The 24,272-nt window shown below is 38.0% G+C and overlaps 1 protein-coding gene across 1 annotated transcript; it reads left to right on the top strand.

Annotated features, from left to right (window-relative positions):
* Positions 1-3,848: 3,848 nt before the first annotated feature.
* LOC122076823 (protein CONTINUOUS VASCULAR RING 1-like) lies at positions 3,849-23,538 on the top strand. The gene is made up of 7 exons (XM_042642398.1): positions 3,849-4,118; positions 11,380-11,432; positions 14,407-14,516; positions 15,527-15,694; positions 15,780-15,877; positions 16,217-16,343; positions 23,207-23,538. Exons 1-7 carry the CDS (start codon positions 3,972-3,974, stop codon positions 23,302-23,304), a joined length of 801 nt encoding a protein of 266 aa, XP_042498332.1. The 5' UTR covers positions 3,849-3,971; the 3' UTR covers positions 23,305-23,538.
* The last annotated feature ends 734 nt before the right edge of the window (positions 23,539-24,272 follow it).

Raw genomic sequence — 24,272 nt, 5'->3', positions numbered from 1 at the left:
ACTCATTCATTCACATATTCGAATGGTCAGAATCATAGTCTACAAACAACGACAGAGTTGCCACTGCAATTGAAGAAGTCGACAATGGTTTATTTACTTCCGATTGACGCAGGTATGTATGACATCCTCTTCCTCACCATCAATTTACATGCCTTTGCAATCTCTTTATTCCTCATAATCCATTTTTTCCTCACAACAATCCATCTATTTTATATTAATTCGACCCCTTTCTACAGTTGAACAATAAGTAGTCATCTTCTCCTAACCTTTTCCATTCCTTTCACAAAAGTTATGTATTATAGCGTTATCGAGATGTCTATTATTTAATATATGATATTTTTTTTTGTATAAATTTAATATATGATATTTACTTGATGAATAAGTTGATAAGTTGCCAATGTTTGGTTAGGTTAGGGTAGAAAAAAAAAACATTTTGCCAATATGTAGTAAAATTATGACTGCTATCTAAAGATGCAAACTTGATAAAAAAAAATTATCATTGTTTCATTAAAATGATAACGCATGTCGTAGGCCATTTATTTTATTTTTTATTTAAGGGGGGGGTGGAAGACGCATTTTTCTTAGTGCATGTTCCATGCCATGAAAAAGAATCACCAAGAACTAGACAGATAAAATAAAATAGTAAGTACGTGATAGTAAAATGGTCATGCTATCATGTTTAAAACCTAAAGGCACCAACAAAGAGAAAATGTGCTTCGGTATTGAAAGATCTAGGGATGAAACTGAATAAAACTTAAGAGAAATCTAGAGCTATTAAGAGAATATCATTTAGACATTTACAATAGAAAGTGTTGCCCAATCTAGGGAAGAGGAGATCCCATTTAGCGCCCAGATTAAACCTAGATAATCAGAAAATACTACTAGTTTCTAGAACCCCAAACTTCATGCGAGAAGTAAGGCAATGCATGTTCCCTCAGCTTCCATCGCAACCATTGAGATCCCTTGCTTTTTGATGATACAAGTATGGGATTGAGTTTACTGTCCAGTTGCATAATGTATGCTAGTACTAACCTCCTTATGTTTATTTCTCTCCTCTCATAATAAAGAACATATATGTCATTTTATAGGAAAAAATAAAGAATTAATCACAAAAAGATGCAAGCATACACTACGCAACCTATTAATGTTTTTTTTTTTCTCCCTACAACTATCCAACCTGCTTCTTTTTTATTTCTTTCATGAAGCTTCCATGTGAACTGTGGAACAAGGATCAAGTGACCATCTTGTGGGCATAAAGTAAAGGATCTTGGCCCTGGGCCAAAGGAGTTTCTTCACTTTCTTGGACAGTGTTGCCATTCATAGCAGTAAGGTCATTCTGCTACCTTTTTGGCCAAATAAGACGGCAAAATGTGCTTTGTATATTACTTAGGGCCCGTTTGATAACGTTTCTGCCGTTTCTGTTTCAAGAAACGGCATAAACATAAATTATCGTTTCTAGAAACAGAAACGGAATTGAAGGTGTTTGATAAGTCATGTTTTTAGAAGTCGATGGTAACCGGTGAAATAATTACCACAAGTCGTTTTCAGAAACGGCGAAACAAGTTGAACTTGTTTCGCCTGGGTCATTTCTTGAATCATAAATAAGTAAAAATTTATATTTCTATTTCTAAAAATAAGTGAAATGGAACAGTTTTATCAAACGCTTTTTGCTCCATTTCTGCTGTTTTTGGAAACAGAAATGGTAGAAACGCGTTTCTTGAAACGTTATCAAACAGGCCCTTAATTGTGTCACACATGGAAATTCTCAACCGTTTGGATAAGTTAGGAATGATTTGTTTCATAACATGTCACGTTCTAAATCCTAATTGAATAATATGCTCCCACCTCCCATTACTGGTGTTCCCCTTGCATTTATTTTTAGGTGACTATTTGCTTTCAATTGTCATCTAAAAAGTTTATTTTTTATATAAAATTTTCTATGATCATAAGAAAAATGATTCAAATCCCCTGCGACTGAAAATGAGTGTTAATGAAGATTCATCTTTTAGAAGAACTCTAATATGCACCCCAACCATCAGATACTCACTACCACTTCTTGTCTCCCCATAGATAATTTATGTGCTAAAAAAAAAAAAAAAAAAAAAAAAAAAACTAAATAAACAAAGATTAGATAGTGTCCATAACATCATTAGATATTAAATTATATTCTCTTTTTTTTTTAATGGAAGCCAATAATGAATCGAATAAAATCAATCCAAAATCAAATTGACTTAGTTAAGTTGTAGTTTAAAAAATATGCTTTTATTCACTTTCTATTTCTATATATTTATCATAAATCAAACTGAAACCGAACCAAAAAATTAAAACTGAACTAATTGAAGCTTAGGAAGGTTGGGACTATGGACGGATTTTGGATAGAAAATTGGTTGTCCTCTTCGGTTACTAACAGTTGTGAAATTGGAATCAATCCCTCATGGTGATTGATTGATAACAGTCACAAGACTGGCATGATTTATATAAATATCAATTCAATTTTACAAAGATTCCAATCGAAGAGTCTATTTAACAAAGACACAAGCCATCGCTCGATTAGGATGTTGAATTCAAGGATTGATAGCTTAGTCAAGTGTTAAGAAAGGTATAGATAAAGTTGCAAGAAAATGCCAATCCAAGGATTATACCTTGGAGCCTTGACATACAGTTCAATCTCAGCTTTGAGTCTTTGACCTTCCTTTTTATTTTTCTCTTTGTTTCATTTTCTTTTTCTTTTTTTTGGTAGATAGGGAGGGAATTAAGTAACAGCCAAGAGGCTCGAACTTGAGACCTCCTGGTAAGCATGAGTCTTTGACCTTCCTAATGATACAAACAACTGGTCTTAATGTCTTGTGCGTTGAATCGCGTGGAAGGTGCTTAGTGGGGTCTGAGGGGACAACCCTATGTTTGGAATTTAGATTTAGAGGGAGAAAGGATATGTAATATAATCCGTTATCTCTCCCTCTCTCTCTATCTCTCGCACATGTCTTTACATTAATCTATCCCCCACCTCTACCCAAATAAAAAAAAATCTAACCCCACCTCTACCCACATAAAAATTAAATGGAAAATCTTATTGTCACCAAGAGTGTGACAAATACATTGTAACCATGTGTCCTTATTTTATCTCATAGACCAATGATGTGGAAAATTCAACTGTTGGTTTAAGTGTTAAATCTACAGATTAGTAAAGTTGTGATGAAAATTACAACCTTGTGAACAAACAAAACAATGTTAGATCTCGTATATTTCAAACATCTTTTACACAAATCAATAGAATATGTATTTATTCAGTTTCATGATCGTTGAACAAGAAAGATCCCTAAATACCTTTTTTGAAAAAAAAAAAAAACATAAAATTAGGGTACAATTATAACCAAGAGAGGGAATGAAACTTTCGAGATGGATTTGAAAAAACTGACATTCATATCTAGCCACGACTTCTCTTAGCATAGCTAAGCTGGATTCGATAATATGTATTTCACACAACTTGTAAGTTGACTCGGACACCTTGGTTACAAAAAAAAAAAAAATCACACAACTCGATAGACGCATAATGATGGGGTTCAGTATAATTTAAATGTGATATAGGTTCAATTTACAAGTCAAAAAAAAAAATTTTTTTGAAATGCAAGAAACTTCACTCTTAATTTGATTTGGTTTTAAGAGGTTGGTTTTGATTTCGATTTCAATTTTAAATTGACATCTTTACCCCCAAGGGATCGTGGTCTTTCCACATCCACAAGCTTTTAACCTTATATATTGTTACAAAAAGTGATACATCGTTACAAAAATGAAATGTCACCAATGCGGTGATAACGAGTTAAACCCATAAATGAACTGTATAGTACAAGGGAAGGGAAGGGAAAGGAAAGAAAAGGGAAGAAGCAAAGAAGGGGAAAAAACAGTCAAGAGTATTTGGTGGTCTGGGTCTGGATACGCCGGAAAAGAGCCGTTTAGAAGCAAATTGGTGGTGAATGGTGATGGGAGATGACAAATCGTCGACGGCAATGGCGAGTAGAGATCGAGAGCTTCTCATACCAGTCTCTGACTCTGCAGACGAAGATGCTTCTTCTAAACCCTCTTCTTCATCTGCTACCTCGTCTCATCACTCCGGTAGAGAGGTCAACCCCTTTACTCTGTTTCTCATCTTTCTCTCTATCTTGTTTTCGCCCCAGCCCTTGGTTTCAAATGGTTTTGAAAGACCCTCTTACTCGTGTTTAATTGCTAGAAAAAATTGATTCTGATGGAGGCTGTTGCTTGTTTTAATCTAATCCTCGTCTGCGAGTTCTCTCCACTATTCCATGTTTGGTTCTAGAAACCCTAGTGCTTTGTTACGTCAACAGAAACCCTTTTTTCATAATTCAGTTTTATATGTTATAACTTTTTAAGGGTTTCATATTTCAGTTTTGTTGGTGAAAAGGGGTTCTCCACTATCTTTTTAAAATTTTCTTTATAATTGTTGGCCTTTGGTTATCCCTTTGTTGTTCTGCTTAGGGATGTCCCTCTCTCCACCTCACCCCCATCCCCCCTCAATAAGGAAAAGAGAACAATTCAGTTATACCGGGAGCATATTCTTGTGGATGCTCGATAGTATTAACATGGAAATGATCTATCTTGCTTTATTGTGGTTGGATTTAAATTATTATCATTGGTTACCATACAATTTTGAAATTTGATGGAAGCCGAATAGTATTTGGCACAATTCAGTAGTTCAGTTCCAATTAAGTAATTAAGGAAAGTTTTAGGATAATCAAGACTCTTTAAGTATAGTTGTTTGATGATGATACAATGATGGTAATGGTGAGGAAAGGAGATATGGTTTGTTGAAGTTGTAGAAGGTCAATAATAAATTGGGTTTTAAGTGGTGAAGATGGCATGCGTGTTCATGATGATAATATGGTCAAGATAGGGTTGGACTGCAGTATGCGGTTCCAGAAGCTGATTCCAAGTAGTTCAGCTAATGATTATTTGAGGTTAGGCTAGCCTGATCAAGCATGTTTTCCTCTTTTGGATTTATTGCCACATCAAGGGCTGAGTTACAAGGAGTGGGAGGTTAGAAAGGATTTTACAGCCTTAAATCATATATCATTTTTTTTCAAATCAGTCTTTATAGAGTACTTTACTGAGTTGGATGGACCAAAGCATGTGATATCTACATTCTAGACATGCAAAAAGGTTTATCATAAGAATAAAATAGTCAAGTTAAATGTGCTCTTTGTTGTTAACTAGTTTTCTTGGATATAAGTAGATGAAGAAGAAGCCGAGAACAAAGACTAAATTTAAGCCGTACATGGGTGCTATGGCCATAAACAGGTCTACAAATATTATCCTATACAAGAGTACACTTGTTCCTAATGATAGTCTTTCATTTGGTTATGAAACCTGAGAAGATAGGCCTTGGAGCTCCTTGAGGATGAAAAATTTGTGGAAAAAGAAAAAGAAAAAAAGAAAAAGAAAAAAGAAGAAGTCTAAAAACCTTCCAAAATCCAAATGGTTTCCTCCACCAGCTGAAGTACCTATAAACATCCATTGGTTCCTCTCCTTCCATAGGAACCAAAAATATCAAACAGGGTTGGGTTCCAAAGCATTAGACTCTGCTTTTCTGGATCCTTTTAAATGGACATGTTTTCTTTTAAGAGCTTGCATGTCAGCTGTGTTGGATGGAGACAATATTTCTTTTTCTATGCAAAGCCATATTATTTCCACAGCAAATGCCATGTCAGATGCTGAGATGCTTGCTTGTGTAACTGTTACCTAATAGGTAATGAACTATCATTAAAAAAAAAAAAAAAAAAAAAAAGAAGAAGAAAAGAAAAGAAAAAGGAAAAAAAAGTAAATAAGGGGAGAAGTAGATCTATCCTGATGATGGATGTTAACTCTATATCATTTTCATAGTAGTCATGTGAATTAATTGTCGTATGAGAAGATGTCCCACCCTGGAGATGGTAAATGCAGAATGATAACTATGGGGGGATGTTTAGTTGCCAACATTTTTCTGAATAACTTGGATTAAGATCGAACATATGCAGTGATGTTTAGTCAGACATGATAGAGGTGAAGCAGCAGTTAAGAGTGAAGGCCAAGAGGAGCCCAAAAATTACGATTTCATCTTTCTCCTTGGTTCTCCTTGTTGAGGGAGATATGATGGCAAATGCAGAACTAGTTAAACTTTGATAGATGTTCTTCATGAAATCTGGTTTATTGTTGGAGGAGCTATCTGGAACGATGCAAGACAGTAGTTATTAGCCTACTCAGGCCCAATAGGTGAATGTGATTCAGCTAGGGCGGATTACATTCTCTACCAGGGGAGCTGGGTTGGATTTTTGAATATTATGGGGGAGGGGAATGCGGCTAGCATCATCCGCTATGTTAGGGAGAAAGGCTACTCTCTGTGGAGATTTACTCACCTTCTTAGACATAAATCCATCTGGCTTATCAAGCAAGGTTTTGTTCATGGTATAGGGTGGCTTGTGCTCATCCAAAGCACTAGCAAAAACTCTCCCATTCCCACAGGGAGCCCCTACGTCTCTGTGTTATGGCAGAGATCTCTCCACACCAAGGAACCGAATCACAATGGGTTGTCTTCCTCTTTTTTCCTCCAGTTAGTGAGATTGCTCGGTGTGGCTGGTCTCCAACAATCCTTTTCGAAATCAGAAGAAGTTCTAGGAGAACTTCAGTTCTTGGATCATCTGTGAACGGCTCAACCAATTACTTATTCGAAATACAGAAAAAAGGGGTTACTTGGGCTTTTTTTTTATATAGGATATGCACATACTTACATTGATTCTTTCGATAGATTCCTGTATCCATATTGGAAATAATCCCACTAGTGCTTCTACTAGCTACCGACGTGGAAGGATTGTTGGACAAGACAGTGATGGTCCTGATGGATAAACTATTGATGGTGCCAGTACATAGCTATATTGACTGGATCTGCTTCAAGCACTCAATCTGCATTTTTACTTGTAACAGGATATACTTCTCATGCCACTGGCGATGGATCAACAACTGTATTTACTAATGATGTTACTTGAGCTTTGCTTTTGGCTATGCTGGCTGGGTCGTCCATCCATTCTAATAAGAGCTAAGACCTATTTCGTATTGGTATCGGTTGCCACCGATATCATCGATAGATACGATACTAATATCTAAATCCATGTTGTCAAGTGAACAACTCATTCACTTGGAAACTGAGCATTGTGTCACAACATCTATGTGACCCAAGGCATTGGAGGAGGCCGGTCACAAGGCAACACCAACAAAGCGACCAAGGCATCCAAGGGGCCCCACCTAGGTGATGCCTAGGTGACGACTTGACAACTATGAAACCAAGGGATAGTAATGAAGAAACTGAGACTCTTGCCAAGCAAGGAGTGGATCGTCCAAGGTAATTCTGTGACAGCTTACCTTTTTGAAACTTCTCTACTTTGGAGGGATGTTTCAGTTAACAAAGGTTTTTGAATAATTTGGCCAGGGAAGCATAGTTTGCTGCTGTTTAGTGACTAATGATGCATGTTATTGTTAAGATGAAAGGGTTAGAATCAAGGTTTAAAGTATCGTTATCGCATATCATATTGGTTGGGTGATTTTAAGAGTCGTATCGTATTATATCAAAGATAAACTAAATATATGCTAAAGATACACATGAAAATGATCAAGATATTTATGGATATACACTTTTGGAGCAAAATACAGTATAAATAAGTAACTTATAACATGTATCAGGAATAAACACTAAAATGGAGAACAACGTGTAATGATATAAGTGCATTCAATTGAAATTGTTATAAAGGATGGGGTTTCTTGCATGTAGTAATAGTCTATTGCCATGCAGAATGTCAAGGTGGTTCAAACTCATAGCTGGTAGGGTCTTTAGGAGTAGGAGCTACTAGGATGATGTTTTCCCCAAAGCATAGGACTTGGCTTTTGGAAGAAATGGAAAAAAGAAAAAGAAAAAATCAAACATGAAAAATTAAATTTTCTATGAAATTTCTTGAATCTTAGTACAAGTCTTTGCAAATGATGAAGTCTGATGCTATGGGTGGGTTAGTTTTACCTAAATCCATCAATTTATTGCAAAAAATAGGTTTAGAATCAATGATTTAAACACAAAGATCAAGTTTATGAGAGACCCACTTTTTCTGTGAAAGCTTCTTCATTATCTGATTTCAACTTGTTGAATGATTATATATATATATATATATATATTTTGATGAACTTGTTGAATGATCCAAACTTAGGTTTTTAGTCACCCTTTGAATCATTTTTGGTGTATAGATTAAAACCCCAACTCAAATTTGTACGAAAAACCAAGTTAAGGGGGCTTAGAAGGACTCTTGGCTGGGAGTTTTTGAGAATTTTTTTTTTTTTAGAATGAAACCCACTTGGGCCTTTTAAGAGACATATCTTTAGTATCGGCATGTATCGCAGCGTATCATGCCGTATTGGCCGATGCTATGCTATATGGTTGGTTATTTTAAAGTAAAAAAAAAAAAAGGTCGTATTCCATATCTAGAATTACTGAAATTGACTCTCTCTCTCTGAATCATTGTTTCATTTATCTCCCGCTATTATCTTAAGGATGAAATTGATGCTGCCCACAAAATTCAAGCTGATGATCTGTCTCTAATTACTGAAACCCTGACCTTTCCATGCCAGAACTCTAAGCATGTAGACAAGATTAAATCCAGAATTTTGATGAGAAAGGCCCAAGGACAGCTGGAATGCCAAGCTGAAGACACTGATGGAAGCTATGACTAATGCAGACACATCACCAAAAGGGGTTTGTTTGCTTAGGAATAAATCTAGGGTTTGGTTGTATACATGTTAGGGTTTTGTTCCATGGGTTTTCAATGTAATTTGCCACTTTAATGAGCCTACACTATGGCTATTAAGGCTGAATATGGGATTGTTATTCCTACCAGGGTTGGGGTGTATACATGTTAGGTCTTTGGTCCATGGGTTTTCAATGTAATTTGCCACTTTAATGAGCCTAAAGTATGGGTATTAAGGCTGAGTACAGGATTTTTATTCCTAAGCGAACAAGCCCCTTTTGGTGATGTATTTGTATCAACTCTCCTTGGCTTGAAAAAAAACTCAACTTTGAGTTTTGTAATTGTTAAGTTTGTCTCGAATTCTTGACCTGTTTTGAAGATCGACCAGCTCCGACATATTTTGGTGGCGACCCAAATGGGAAGTTTTCTGAGATTTGTGATGGAAGCAGAGGGCTTGGGCCGAGGACGTAGCACACCACACCGGTGTGTGAACCTTGTTAAATCTTTGTGTTGTGCGGATCTATTGTCTGTTTATTTTTGTATTTTCTTAGTGTTTGCTCTAACAATAATGATGATTGCAAAGGAGGCTAGCATTGTACACACAAATTTATTAATGAAAAACCTTCCTTGCTTCTTCTCCATTGAAGATCTCTTGTGTTTGATCAAGAAACCAATTGTGTCTGATCAAGGAAAGGGATTTTGTTTGATTCAATTGACACCATGCAGTGAGAAGCCTGGGTGGATCATCTTCAAGTTCATGTTCTTTGCTGCCATTGTTTTATTGGGTTATTGATCTCTTGTTCATTCTCTGCCATTAGCAAATAAGATTTATTCTGAATTTTCTTTAACTAGAATCCCTGTTTCTAGGATTTGCATGTTACATGTTTTTTGAGCTTCAATATTTTGAACAACAGTTTATCAACACTAAATTTGAACTCGACTCAAGTTTGAAAAGATTCTGGCTGAAATTCAGATCGAGTTCAATAAACATAGGGTAGAATACGTACTGAAAATCGTAGATTGATCCAATGGTTGGACTTGGATCAGAAAATATGAGGTAAGCCTAGTAGCAATAGGATGGGAGTAAATCACTAAAAATAGAAATTATAGTAGAGGAATACAATGAGCAATCAATTCTGAACAGTGAGCATAATGATCAGTAAGAAGCCCCATTTGGTGATGTATCTGCATCAACAAACCTACCACAAAACATGGAGGTTTGGCTGCAATTCGATCAACCAATACTAACAAGTTACGTAGCAATCTATGATAATGGTGTTAGAAGCAGCCCAACAGAAGGTGGAGCAAAGGCTCTACAAATGACAGTACAGGCAGCAACGAAGGTTGGTGCAAGAAAAATCAGGATCTACAGAGACTGTATTGACATCCAGAAATGGCTCTCCACCGACGATCAAGCACTATGGCCCTGGCAGTTATTTCCTCTACCATTTGACTGCCATCAAATTTTTTTTTTCAAACTTTTTGAACTTGTATCCATCGTGAAGTTCAGAGAGATGACTTGTATTCTTCACATTTAATTAGTAGGTTTGCAGGGGGACAGAAGGCTGAGAAAAGACATGCATAGCTTAAGACTAGTAACAAGTATGGATTAGAATAGTGCTGATTGAAAAAAAAAGTATCCATGTAGCCGACCTCATTTAGTTGGGATAAGGCTGGGTTGAGTTGCAGCTGGACAGAAGGCTTCTGGTGAAGCTAGCAGTCTTGAACTCTAATCTAATAGATGTTGCTTTTTCTTCATCTTAGGTTTAGTTAAAATTACTTATTGCCATAAAAAATATTGTTGGAAAAGTAGGGAGCTTTTTCTTCATCTCAATGGTATATGCATTGTATGGATAAGTAGGGAGAAGAGGAAATACAAAATAGGAAAGAGTACCAGTAATAGGAACAACATGAGAGATTGATTTTACATTGGGGGTGAAGTCGTGAAGGACAATACAGAAGGACAATCTGAAGGCTGAAAATATTTGGAGATGTTTGATTCAAAGGGAAATATGGCGTTAGATGGGTTGGATGGGTGAACAGGAATAATGTGATTGCTTTGAAACGCTTCCTACTTCTGATGAGGATGGGGCATTTTGAACAGAAATCCAAAAGCTGGTGGCTCCATCCTTGCTTTTATTATGTCATTTTTTTAGTTAGGATTTCATTTTCTGTTTCTCCAGTTCTAGAGCATTTTTTCAATTTTTCTATTAAAATCCTTTAATGCTTTCTTAATTGGCATACACCCTGCATCTCCAAAGTGGGTATGCAACCTGTTCTTTCAGTTCCATGCAAAAGCCTCTAGCAATTGCATTCTACCATTTGTAATATCAATGGTCTTCTGCATCTTGGTAGAATATATGACCCTCTAATTTCTTGCAAAAGTTTCCCTGTTCCGCACCTTGGGGTATACTACCTGTCCACAAAATTTCAGTCCAATCCAATCTACCATGTGGCAGAAGTAGGCACCAAGGATTGGTTATGTGGGCAGCCAGACCAGAATATATATGCTTATGCTTATTAATCTTCTTTAGACTTCTTTGCACTTCTGATTTTGTCAACTGTTTTTGGCGTTACATTAAATTGAAATAACTTTGTTATGGTACAGGCTTTCTGCAAAGTGGTTCGAAGCTGGGCTTCAAAAAAATTTATGTCTGGATGGTGAGTGTATGGTCAAATGTGTGGTTGAATTCCTGTGAACATGCCTTCCTTTTTCTCTCACTTACAGATTTATGTTGGATACCAGTAAAATTCATTATTTCTTTAAACTTAATTTCAGTTGAGTTCTGTTTTAGTCATTTCTAACGCTCCTTTACCACCTTTGCACCAATGCTGTTCTCAAATCAGTAGGGCATTGTATTGAACTCACATCAGATTTGTGTGGTTCCTAGTTGATTCTGAGCGGTGAAGGTTTCAAGAGTCAATTCAGCATATGTATGTATGAGCCCATGCACATTCATTTGAGGTGGTAATGGGAACCTTTTGGCACACTGTCAATGGGCAATAGGCCAAGCCGGTTTTGACATCTCATCACATCATTGCATCAGTTTTTGGATGCATAAATAGGACATGAGAAAAGAGACGATACAACATTTAAGAAGCATTAATGCAGGGTAGTTGTAGTTGGTGAGTGAAAAATCCATGACTAGGTTTATCATGACTTGGTCTAAAGGTTGCAAATGAAATGGCTTGGATATTATGAAAAATCGTCATGGTTCTTCATTGGTAAGACTTGGTCCTCTTGTTCTACTCAAGAGGATCAAGGCTTACTCATGAGAACCTTGACTTGGAAGTGCTTTTCATCATGGTTCTTCCAAATTATTATCAACCTCGGAAAGGTTTATCATGACTTGGTCTAAAGGTTGCAGACGAAATGGCTTGGATCTTGTGGGTTCCATGTGGAATCAGATCTCACTTTGCACCACAATGTTGTGGCTCCTTTAGAAAAGGATGTTACTTTGTACATATAACAAAAGAATTGATTCCAGATCCTGAATTAACCTTTTGTAATCCAAGTTGAATCTTTGAATTGTATAATATCTGTAACGAAGGACAGCCCATTATCATTTTATGTGTTAAGAATTTGGTCTGTTTCTAAACCCAAATGCAGATCTCTTTGACCAACCTTAAATCCCAAATTGAACTTGGGTTTGAGCAACTCAACAAACAACAGCCCTGTAATCCTGACTGGATTCTGGATCAAGGATTTATAACTCTGAAAGCAAACATCAATTGGTTGCATCTTTAGATCTGTTGATGCCCCGGCTAAATGATTGTGAATAGGATGGTATGGAAAAAAGAGAGAAAGGTAGCCTTTGGGAGTTCTAAAAGGACGTAGTTCAGCCGCAGCATCCTTTTGCATGACATAGGTGAAGTCCATGTACCGCATATATATAACAGTGTTGGTGACAATCCTTGAATTTCAGGTGAGCTGGTTAGCTTTAATTTTCATGTAGGACTTGGTATGCCATGCATAGGTTTTGGGAGATGAAACCTTTCTATCATCTGTAGTTGTAGGGAATGGATTTAAGAATTATTATTGTTGACCTAGGAGGGGGGATGTTCTGTTCTATGACCCTTCATCTACTTGAAAACAAACAATAGGGCAAGGACCTTTCATTTCTGAAGAAGGATCATAGATTGATGCTTGTGTCAGGATCTTAAAATACTGGAGAGGTAATGGACGGAAGACGTAGGCCCCAAATGCTTATCAAATGGTGTCATGAAAGTATGGTTTCAATCTATTAAAATTGCGCTCCCCTAGGCATTTTTTACTTTTAGGAGTGGCTCCAATAAATGATAAGCTTAGAGAATGTCATTTGATGTGGCACTAACTTGTAAAACAGAGGCTTTTGTATGCTCCAGTAAGGGGCAGTGATATGATTAAGATTGGAGGTGCTTAAAGAGCCAGAGGTAGGCCTAAAATGGCACTGGAGAAGTGGCAAGTAAAGACATGTATAGCTTAGGACTATTAACAAGTATTTTCTTTGAATAGAGTTGATTGGAGAAAGAAGATCCATGTAGCCAACCCCATTTAGTTGGGATAAGACTGAGTTGAGTTGAGTTCATCGTTTCGTTTTTTGGGGAACATGAATGAATGTTATGGCTCTCTGAGATTTAGTTACATTACGAAATGTGTGAAGCGGAAATTTCACTAATTGTGAGACTGTTGCTCTGCCCTGACATTCCATTCCTAGTTAAATTTGCCGGAGATCAATGTCCTTGACTGGCAATGGACTGACTGGTTCTGAGTTCCAACAATAAGAACAACTAGACCTTTCAAATGGAATGATCAGACTGTCATACTAGTATAATTATCATATTTAAAAAATATTAGTTTAATATGTGTAATATCAAGCTCAAATAAAGGCCTACCTGACAAGACATGTGAACTCTTATGAGTAGTCTTATTATGTCTTTTAGGATGACTCCAGGACGTAATATTATTGAGTTTCTCTTTTGTATTTTGACTGTTTGAACATCCTGGCTGGGCTGCCATATTACCACCACATGGCTGAAAAGTTTCAGCCTCTAGTCTGCTTTTCGAATAATTTTTCATTGCATATTGACTTGTAAAATTGTGCGTTTGTGTGTCTGTTGTGGGAGATCTTAGTGTGCTTCTTAAACAGGGATGGTAATGGAGCGGATCAGACAGATAGCATGTTTCACTCATTCCCTAGTGCTATAGGGTGGTGTTTAGCAAAATGACTGTTGTCGTACTTTTTTAGCTTCCTTAAATGAACTAGGTGGGTTTCCTTTAATCATTTGAAGAAGAGAGAATTAGTTGAACTGGGTATTCTTTTGTAGTATCGGCATAAATCATTTAAAATGTGGTGGCCTTGGGGATTCCGGTTGTCCTCAGATCAGTGTAAAATAGTCTTCTAAGGATTTAACTAAGTCAACTTCTTGTTATGCTTGGTACTAGAAAGTGTTGATAAATGAAACTATAAGATGAACTAGTTAAGCCTTTTCCCTTCATAAATCTTGATCAAGCATTAATTAATGAGTTTTGTTGTGGATCAGGCAGTTCCAATTATGTTCCAATTTATTTACTGGACAATTTGGTCTGTTTATTTAGTGGTGCATACAGTGCTTTTTGTTGAACCGGTGTCTTATAACAGTTTGGATTTTGCAGTGTCATCATATTCCCAATAGCAATCACATTCTACATTACATGGTGGTTTGTTCATTTTGTGGATGGGTTTTTCTCTCCAATCTATGCTCAACTTGGAATCAACATCTTTGGTACGTATACTTTCCAGTCTAGGACTCTCCCTTTTTGTGGAAAATGTGGCAACTGGCAACTGAATGTAATATAGTATGAACTGCTCATTTTACAATAGCTGGAAGATATTATTTTGATATGTGAATTATGTAATGGTTGAGCACACATGGAGTTAACCGTCTAGTCTGTTTAGTATTTATTTAATACACTATATAAATTATGTTTAAGGGTTCCCCACACTGCCGGTGTGGGGGGGGGAATCTCCCACACCACACCAATCAGCGGTGGGAATCAGTTTCGTCAATAGGGGGCCCACAAGGTTAGGGAGGAGAGTGTGCTTGTTATGTGAGAGGGTGTGGGAAAGAATTCCCATACTGTTGGCGTGGGGATCTTTTTCCCGGAAATTATAGATACAAAATTGGAGAAAGTTTTCCTTCGCCTATTGGAGTAGCCACCATCCTAGGGTCAGAATCACACACTGTCAGCATGGGGATCTTTTTCCCATAAATTATAGATATAAACTTGGGAAAGTTTTCTTCACCTGTGTAGTAGGGTCCAGCTACCATCCTAGGGTCATTAATGTCTCCCCACCCCCAATAGTATGAAGTCGATGATACCCTCCACCCCTTGTGCGATACCCTCTCAACACCATCTGAACCCTCGGCAAGGGATTCCCCCTTGACTGTGGGTGTGGGAAAACTCCGCCCTACAAACTTTGTTTTGGTGTTTGAAATAAATGTTGGACATACATGAGTTGCTTAACAACTGTAAAAGCTCTATTTTTAGTGTTGGCTAGGTTTATTCATGTCCATGATTGTCTGACATGTCAATTTATAAAATATGGAATATCCTTGACAGAGATTTGCCATGTATATTTCTTGCGATGCGTTCATATCGCTCCCTCAACCCAGGAAAAGGAGGGGGGTGGTTCCCAATTTATAATGCAGTTCTTACTCTTTCTTAAATAAAAAAAAAAATAAAAAAATTATAATTTAGTTGGTCTGATATTTTGACTTATCATGTGGATCAGGTCTTGGGTTTGTAACTTCAATAACTTTCATCTTCTTGGTTGGGGTGTTCATGTCGTCTTGGCTGGGGGCATCTGTACTAAGCCTTGGGGAGTGGTTTATCAAACGGATGCCATTTGTTCGTCACATCTACAATGCATCTAAGCAAATTAGTGCTGCTATATCACCTGGTATGCTTAATCTAATTCTTTTTCATGCTCTTTTCAAATATTTAATGTTGCAGTTACTGAAGGATTTAATTTCCTATTACTACAGATCAGAACACCCAAGCTTTCAAGGAAGTTGCCATCATAAGACATCCACGTATCGGAGAATATGCGTTTGGGTTCATCACTTCAACTCTTGTCCTTCAGGTCTGAATGGATCCATGCTGCACTTCTTGCATAATGAGCTTGGCACACTTCAATCCTGCTAGGTTCTCTGCTCAATCAAATGCTTCGAAGATTGGATCTGGATATTTTGCTCTTGGCCCTTCACTGAAAATGAATCAACAGTCATTCATTGTTCTGCAAAAGAGGAGGGAGCAATGAATTATCTTTGAATTGGTCCATGCATGTCCTCTCCCACATAAACATTACAAACATACCCTAGACTTAAACCAACTTTAGCACGCTGGCATCTTGAAGTTATGCTATTTTTCATTTCTCTTCTGTTATTGTCATTACATGCCAAACCTTTTTCTGCCAATACAGAATTATTCAGGAGAGGAGGAACTGTGCTGTGTGTATGTACCTACTAATCATCTTTACCTTGGTGATATATTCCTCGTCAACTCTAAAGAAATCATCAGACCAAATCTGTCAGTTCGTGAAGGAATTGGTGAGTTCTCTATATATGTTTCTTAATGTTTTTGTGATATTGGCATTATTATTATCTTCTTGAGAAGTGTTCACTAGCCCCTGCTTTCCACATGACTTGCATCAGAGCCGTTGGGACCTGGTAGTTCTGTGTACCCACAATGGTCACTTAAACTTGGCTTAAGCGTCTGATTTGTGGAATTTTTGCTGGAACATTTTGGGGTCATTGGCTTAGAGCAATGTCTTTGAAACAAGGCACTGGAATGTTCATGCCTTGCAGTTGGTTAATCTGACAACCCAAACCTAGTGGTTGGACCTGGAATATTTTTTATCCTGGGTAATTCACTGTTAAAGCAGAAAGGTTGATGTTCTGTGTGGTTGATCACTGGTTGAATTGTCCTGGTCTGATGGTCCTATTGAAACCCAATCTGGAGTTCCTTTTCTATGTATTGGATATGGTCGGTTGGGTCCCTGCTCCTCTGTGCTATAGGTAAAGAGAAGAGAGAGAGGCAATCGTGGAACTTGGGAGTCCCAATCGATGAAACTGAGACTGCCCTACTTCATTCATTATATAGACCAAGTATTACAGCAGTCCTACTAAGAACAGAACACCCAAAACAAGAAACAAAACTGACTTACCTTAGTCTTACCTAAGTCCACAAGGACCAGGCTAAAACATCCCTAGGAGGAGTCATGAATTGTGCTAAATAGCAAGTCAGACTCCTCTCTCGACAATGACTTCTAACACTCCCCCTCAAGTTGGATCATAGATGTTAATCATGCTCGGCTTGTTACAAATATAATCAACTTTACCACTCCTCCAACAACTTAATGAAAAGATCTGCAAGTTGTTCCCTTGTGCGAACATGACTTGTAGAGCTTATCTCGAAAAAAGTGAGAGTCCACCTCAATATGTTTTGTTATCTCATGAAATACTGATGCAATATAGATCGTAACTTGGTTATCACACCAGAACTGTATAGAAGAAGTGCACTCAAACCCAAGTTCCGTCAATAGCAGCTTCACCCACATTAACTCACAAGTAACATGAGCCATGGCATGATACTCAGACTCTCCGTTAGACCTAGCCACAACAGCCTGCTTCTTGCTTTTCCAAGACACAAGATTTCCACCCAACAAACGTAGAATATCCAGTAGTCAACCACCTATCAACAGGAGATCTAGCTCAATCAGCATCACAAAAACTCTCAATATGTTCATGTCTATGATCAGAGTACAATAGACCACGCCTTGGAGCTTTCTTTTGAGATATCTCAGAACACGAACAACATCTCAATGTAATGTCCGTGGAGATGACAGAAACTGACTCACAACACTGACAAGGAAGGTGATGTTAGGTCGAGTCACCGTCAGATAATTAAGCTTTCCCACCAATCGTCGATACTTTTCAAGATCACTAGCACATCACCACTCTCAATTGTGAGCTTCATATTTAGATCCACAGGGTATCCGAGGGTTTGGCTTCTAACGTCCTAGTCTCTGTTAGCAAATCCAAAACATTTTTCCTCTGAGAGAGGGAAATTCCCTTCCTTGACTAAGCAACTTTAATACCCAAGAAAATACTTTAACCATCCTAGATCCTTGGTCTGAAACTTCTGCTGTAGATGTATTTTTAGACTTTGGATCCCTTCAATATCATCTTCAGTGATGATAATATCATCAAAATATACAACGGCAAATATGTAGAAATGTAGCCCTAAAACGATGCAAAAGATAATGGAAAAACAAAAACAAGAAATGCACACAGATTTACGAGGTTCGGCAAGATTGCCTATGTCTTCTGTGAGATGAGATCCTACTTCACTATCAATAGAGAATAATGTTACAACGCTCGTCCTCACACCTCTCGGTATTACTTGCATTATAGAGAAAGAAACACTCGCTGCAAATATATAATGAAAAATCCTAATCTGGAAAGTATAAAACTGCCCTCAAATAAAAAATTAGAGTGGGACTGCCGTCCTGCCTGTTGAAGCGCTTGCACTAGTACTCCCTGGATTAAGCTGTGACGGAATACAAGACATCGTACACCAACAATATGTCCTTCTTGTGCCAGATTTACGATAAAACACTGAGTGGTCACTATCACAGAATGACGGTCCAAACTCACAAACCACATCAGTCCAAACTCACAAACCACATCAGTGAACTTGCTAAACTATGCCGGAGGAGACCGCTTCAACACTGAGTGATTACTATCACATATTAACAGTCCAAACTCACGAACCACATTGGTGAAACTACCAAACTACGCCGGAGGAGACTGCTTCAAATCATGCAAATTTTAAGTTTGCACATCATACAAAACTCCCCTTGAGAAACAAACCTTGGAGATTGCTCTATATAGAGCTTCTCATGCAATTCACCATGAAGGAAAACATTCTTCACATCTGGGTGATACAACGGCCAATAAGACGAAGCAAGAAGAGATATCAAAATACGAACATGAGCCAACTTGGCAACAAGAGAAAAAGTGTCCAGATAATCTACCCCACACACCTGTGCATAGCCCTTGGCAGCTAATCGACTTTCACCCGAGATAGAGAATCATCAGGGTTAACCTTAACCACATAAACCCAGGGACAATCAATAGAAAACTTTCCCTGAGGTAACGATACATCATCCAAGTGTGATTTTCTTCGAAATCCAACAATTCATCCTTCATTTTAGTCCTCCAGCCAAGACTGGATAATGCCTCTGCAACAGACTTGGGAATAGGATGACAAGACAAAGTAGAAAGACAAGTATGAAACGAAGAAGACAGACCAGAATAAGACAAAGTTTGAAATGGGATTTTGGGTACAACACCAAACACCCTTGCGCTGTGCAATAGGAAGATCAATATCAGAAGGAGAAATACTTGGATCAGGAACCGGAGGCGAAGACAAGAAGGTAGGAACTGTAAAGACAAGGGGTGCTGATTCTTCTCGAGGACGACGAATATAGACCTGTGGACCAACTGGTGGTGGTTGTACAACCAGGAAGGGTGGCGGCACCACTGCATTTGCGGTAACCTGCAGAGAAGAGTGTTGGACAACATATAGGGAAGATCATCATCCATTTCAGAAATAAGAGCTGATTCATTTGGATAAGAATCAAGCTCAAAGAATGAAACATCAGATGTAACACAATATTTTTGAAGGATAGTGGAATAACAACAATAACCTTTTTGGTATGTGAAAAGCCAAAAAAATACACTTAAAAGCACAAAGATCTAACTTTGACAATTTTGGATGATGATCACAAATGAAACATACACAACCAAAAACACGTGGAGGAAAAATAAACAAAGGGTTAGAAGGAAACATTAAAGGAGGAATAATACTTTGTAACATTGAAGAAGGTAATCGATTAATAAGATAACAAGCAATTAAAAGTGCATTAGACGGGAAGTATTTTGATACCTTCATCTCAAACAAACGGGACTTAGCAACCTCCATCAAATGCCTATTCTTCCTTTCATTAACACCATTTTTTCGAGGTTTGTCTAAGCAAGAAGACTAATGAATCATGCCAAAACTATTCATGAATGGAGTAAAAAAATACCACAAAAGTATTCTTTGGAAATGTCACTTCGTAAAATTTTTGACAGATAAATTAAATTGATTCTAAATCTCAGCAACAAATGCACAAAAAATTGAAAACAACTTGGAATGATGCTTCATTAATTAAATCCAGGTAACTCTGGAATAATTATCAACAAAAGTGACAAAGTATCGAAAACCCAACTTAAAAGTAATGGGACAAGGACCCCACATGGTGAAGCTTTTTAAACTGACAAGACTCACAATCTAAACTAGATTTAGAACGGAAATGAGAATCAAGTTTTTTGAACTCTGCAGAGACGGATGACCTACATGAAGATGGATCTGATGAGGGTTTAGAATACTTGAGCATGCGACAGAAGAAGAGCAGTCTTCAAGAAGATAAAGCCCCATAACACGATGGCCTTTACCAGTCGTCTTCTTCTTCATAAGGTCCTGAAATACATATGAATTGGGAGAAAATTTTACGGAACAATTGTAAGCTTGAGTTAACTTACTCGGAGATAAAAGATTGAAAGGAAAATTTGGTAATTGAAGAACAGAAGATAACGACAGAGAAGAGTTAAGAAGAATATTGCCAGTGTTTTTAACTTTCACAACTGACCCATTAGCCAACATGACAGTAGCACAAGAATCTTGATAAGAGGAAAATATACATGATATACCAAATATATGATCCGATGCTCCTGAATCAATTATCCAGGGATGAGAAGGTGAGGAAAAACATGCAGTGGCATTACCTGTTTGGACAAAGTAGCAGTGGAAGGATGAGTTTCAAATTGAGTATACTGTGCAAATTCTTCATTTGTCATCTTTAGATTGTCCATGCTAAGAAGGCTGAGAAGACTCAGTACCTGCTACTGAATTGGCAAACTGCATTCGATATGTCCTGGTTTGCCATAATGGTGGCATGTTCTTGTTTCCCCTGAACTATCTGAAGTGTTGGAATTACCAGAAGGTTGCCCGTTACCACCTCAACTGTTAGTACAATGTACCTCATCTCGATTATTATTCTGAGAAACAAAAGTGGAGCTATCTGCTGGTGTAGGATCATGAGAATTCTCTCGAGCTCCCCGTAAGACTCAAGAAAAGGTATTTGGAAGACATGCCACTTTGTCACTTCCAAGAATCTGAGACCAAGCAACATCATACTCTAATCCAAAACCACCCAAAAAACCCATAAATGCAAGCTGCTCTCGCTGGTTCTGCATCCTCTACACATTACCCTTATTAGGAAGTAGAGAGTTTAGCTCCTCATACATCCTATTGAAATCAGAAAAGTACCGAGTTAGAGGTTGACCCTTCCGATCAACCCGATAAAACTCTTGAGACAAACTCATAGATGCAAGAGAGTGGGGGTGAAATAGGGTCGGGTTGGGTCGGGATTCTTAAAACCCAGGCCCAACCCTGCATCCCTTTAATTGGGCCCAAGCCCGGCCCAACCCTGCCAGGGCCTGGAAAAATTCAACTCTAACCCGCCCTCAGGGCGGGCTGGGTTGGATCGGGTTCTTACATACATCTAATGCCAATACATCATTCCAACAGATTTTTTAAAATCAAAAGTGGGTGATGACTGATGAATTTATACTTTATAATAATGTATTGGGTTTTTTAAAGTAAAAATGTGAGCGGTGTGTGCATATATATTATATTATAAGTTTATAACCTATGTTACAATGTGTATATATTATAATAATATGTACAACTAACTATGTAAAAGGAGTATATATATATATTATGTAATCAGGGACTCAGGGTTAAAAGTCAGGGTTGGGTTGGGGTTTTTCAACCCTAACCCGCCCTCAGGGTAAAAAAAACTTGGCCCAAGCCCTATTTAGGCTCAAGGCCAGTTAGGGCGGGTTCGGGTTGTCAAGGCCAAATTTTCACCCCTACGAGAGAGGTTGTTCTATCCAGAACACAGAACATTCAGATAATCCCACGTCATTCACAACATCAATGTGAGTAACAATATCAATTATAGAGTTATCCATCGAGTTTAAAAGTTGTCCCAGAATGCGTGCATCAACCGTATCCCATGCCGTGTTAGTAGCAGGTTTCACCTTTGTTAGATTAACCTGTTGATCATGACCAATCAAAACTAGCTGCAGAATTTTCCTCCATTGTTGAAAATTGGCGTCTCCTGTAAATCCGTAATCCTATGAGAGGATGATGATATCACCTCAATGACAAAATTCTTAGCCTCAATTTCAGACATTGATGCAGAGTGATCAACAAAAATCACACGACAAAAAATCGATCCACAGAGAGAAGTTAGGAAATCGATCTAATCTCCTAGCAGAGTTTTAGACTACACAATTGATTGATCGTATGTAATTGATCAATCCTAATAAGAGGACAAACTAAATCTCCAGATAAACTTCCACCAATCAGCAACCAGAGAGGAATCGGCTCAGATCATAAAACCCTAATATGGGTGAAAAAGGATAATGCCTGTGGTTGGGTGTGTAGTGCTCCAATGATGCTCAAATTTGGACTGAATGTCCCTGATTTGATGCTTAATAAAACCCTAAAAGGATTTTCCAAACTGAGACCACAGTTGAGAGATATGGCCAAAATCGATTTTGGTAGAGAGCCAAAACCTGACAGCTATAATTGATTCTCCAACTTGAGCAATTCAGTCCTCAGATCATAAAACCCAACGAGAAATCACTCACAATTATACCCTGAGTTGATTCTTCAGGACATATGATTGATCAACATCAATCATTGATCAACACCAATCAAACTTTGATTCAAAAGTCGACAAACCCCCTCTAAGAAGTTGTGGAACCCTTGGGAAGAACCAGTAACAACCAAGTAGAAGAAGGGGCTGTTACTAGTGATACAGTGATAGTAGAGATTGATGTGCTTGCTTAGGGATCAAGCTCTGATACCATGTAGAGAGAAGAGAAAGAGAGGAGAGGCGATGGTGGAACTTGGGAGTCCCAATTGATGAGACTCAGACTGCCCTACTTCATTCATTATATAGACCAAGTATTATAGCAGTGCTACTAAGAATAGAACACCCAAAACAGGAAACAAAACTGACTTACCTAAGTCGATAAGGACTAGACCAAAACACCCCTAGGAGGAGTTGTGGCTTGCGCTAAACAGCAAGTCAGACTCCTCTCTCGACAATGACTTAACCCATTTATCAGCATGGGCCAGAAGCATACCTCCTTTCCTTTTGGCTTAAGCCCTACTTTGATATAAAGTGTCACCCATATGTTAGTTGCAGTCATAGTTTGAATTCCCCACAGAATCTGTTGTGCCATTGTTCTACCTGAACCTGACCTGTTCTATTGTGCTGTGATTTCAGAGATTGTTATTTCTGGGGGCATGTCGATGCCCCAGATCTTGTCAACTGTGGATCCTCACATAATCCAGGTGGACAGAAGTACATCCAGTAGAAACTGAAGATGGAGTTGAACATGGCCAGCTTGTGTTTTCTAACTGCCTCAGTTTGCTGTTCGCTATTGGAAAATGCCACTCGTGTTGTCACATTACTCCTGCAGGATTGAAATGTTGTGTTTTTGCTAGTTAAAATGGGATTCTGATAGCGTCTGTAACATTCCTTTTAAGGATACACAATAATCCCATGTACAATATAGTTGAGGTTCAGTTAAATGTAGATGAAGTGACTTTCAATTATAGATTTCGTTTCATTTATTTATTTTTTTTGGGGGGGGGGGGTGTCGGTGAGGGGATAGAAATATTGCCTGTTCAATTTGATTGGCTGTATGGCTTCGGTTTAAATCATTACGCAAGATAGGTTTGCTTTCTCTCTCTCTCTCTGTCTGTGTGGAGCTTTTTTTTTTCATGGAAAGTGAGCTTGGAGGTTCTACTCAATATGTGGTTAAGCCTTTACTTTTCCATCTGGTTTCTAAGTAAAGTAATTAGGCATTGTATGCAGAAGTGTTTTAAGAATCAAGATTGACCGGGTCTGGATTAGCCGATTCTGATTCTGGCCATTCTGTGATGGATTTCTATGGTTAGGGCATATGTTGGCTGATTCTTGATTGATACTGACCAATTCTGATCAGAATTATCCAGGATTGATCTGGATCCAGATTCTGTTCTTTAAAATCCTAGTTTATATATATATTTTTTTTAGATGGTAAAATCGAGCCATTCAGCATGTAACAAGCTGAAGGATCGTTGGGGCCTAAAATTTCACTGCATTGAACCTGCCACAATACAAACATCTTTTTCTTTTTTTGGTGGGTTTGGGGGGGGGGGGGGTTGGTGGTGTGGGTTGAAAGCACTGTCTTAAGGTGTGAAAATCACGTGAAATCACAGTTGCATGAATCGTGATTACATGGAGTGGATAATGGTCAATCTATGCTACATGCATGGGATAGGTCCTTTCGGACAGTGAATCAGCT

This window comes from Macadamia integrifolia, chromosome 4 (genome assembly GCF_013358625.1).
Source record: "Macadamia integrifolia cultivar HAES 741 chromosome 4, SCU_Mint_v3, whole genome shotgun sequence".
Taxonomy (NCBI): Eukaryota; Viridiplantae; Streptophyta; class Magnoliopsida; order Proteales; family Proteaceae; genus Macadamia; species Macadamia integrifolia.
The sequence above is the reverse complement of the archived record's forward strand: the minus strand, read 5'-3'. Positions and strand labels throughout refer to the sequence as shown.

What these genes read in the sequence shown, in the direction of transcription:
- LOC122076823 (XM_042642398.1), top strand. Translation starts at nt 3,972, where the DNA reads ATGGTGATGGGAGATGACAAATCGTCGACGGCAATGGCGAGTAGAGAT. An exon ending in TAGTGCTGCTATATCACCTG is followed by an intron (nt 15,695 to 15,779) that starts GTATGCTTAATC and finishes CTATTACTACAG; the next exon opens with ATCAGAACACCCAAGCTTTC. An exon ending in GTCAGTTCGTGAAGGAATTG is followed by an intron (nt 16,344 to 23,206) that starts GTGAGTTCTCTA and finishes CTGTGATTTCAG; the next exon opens with AGATTGTTATTTCTGGGGGC.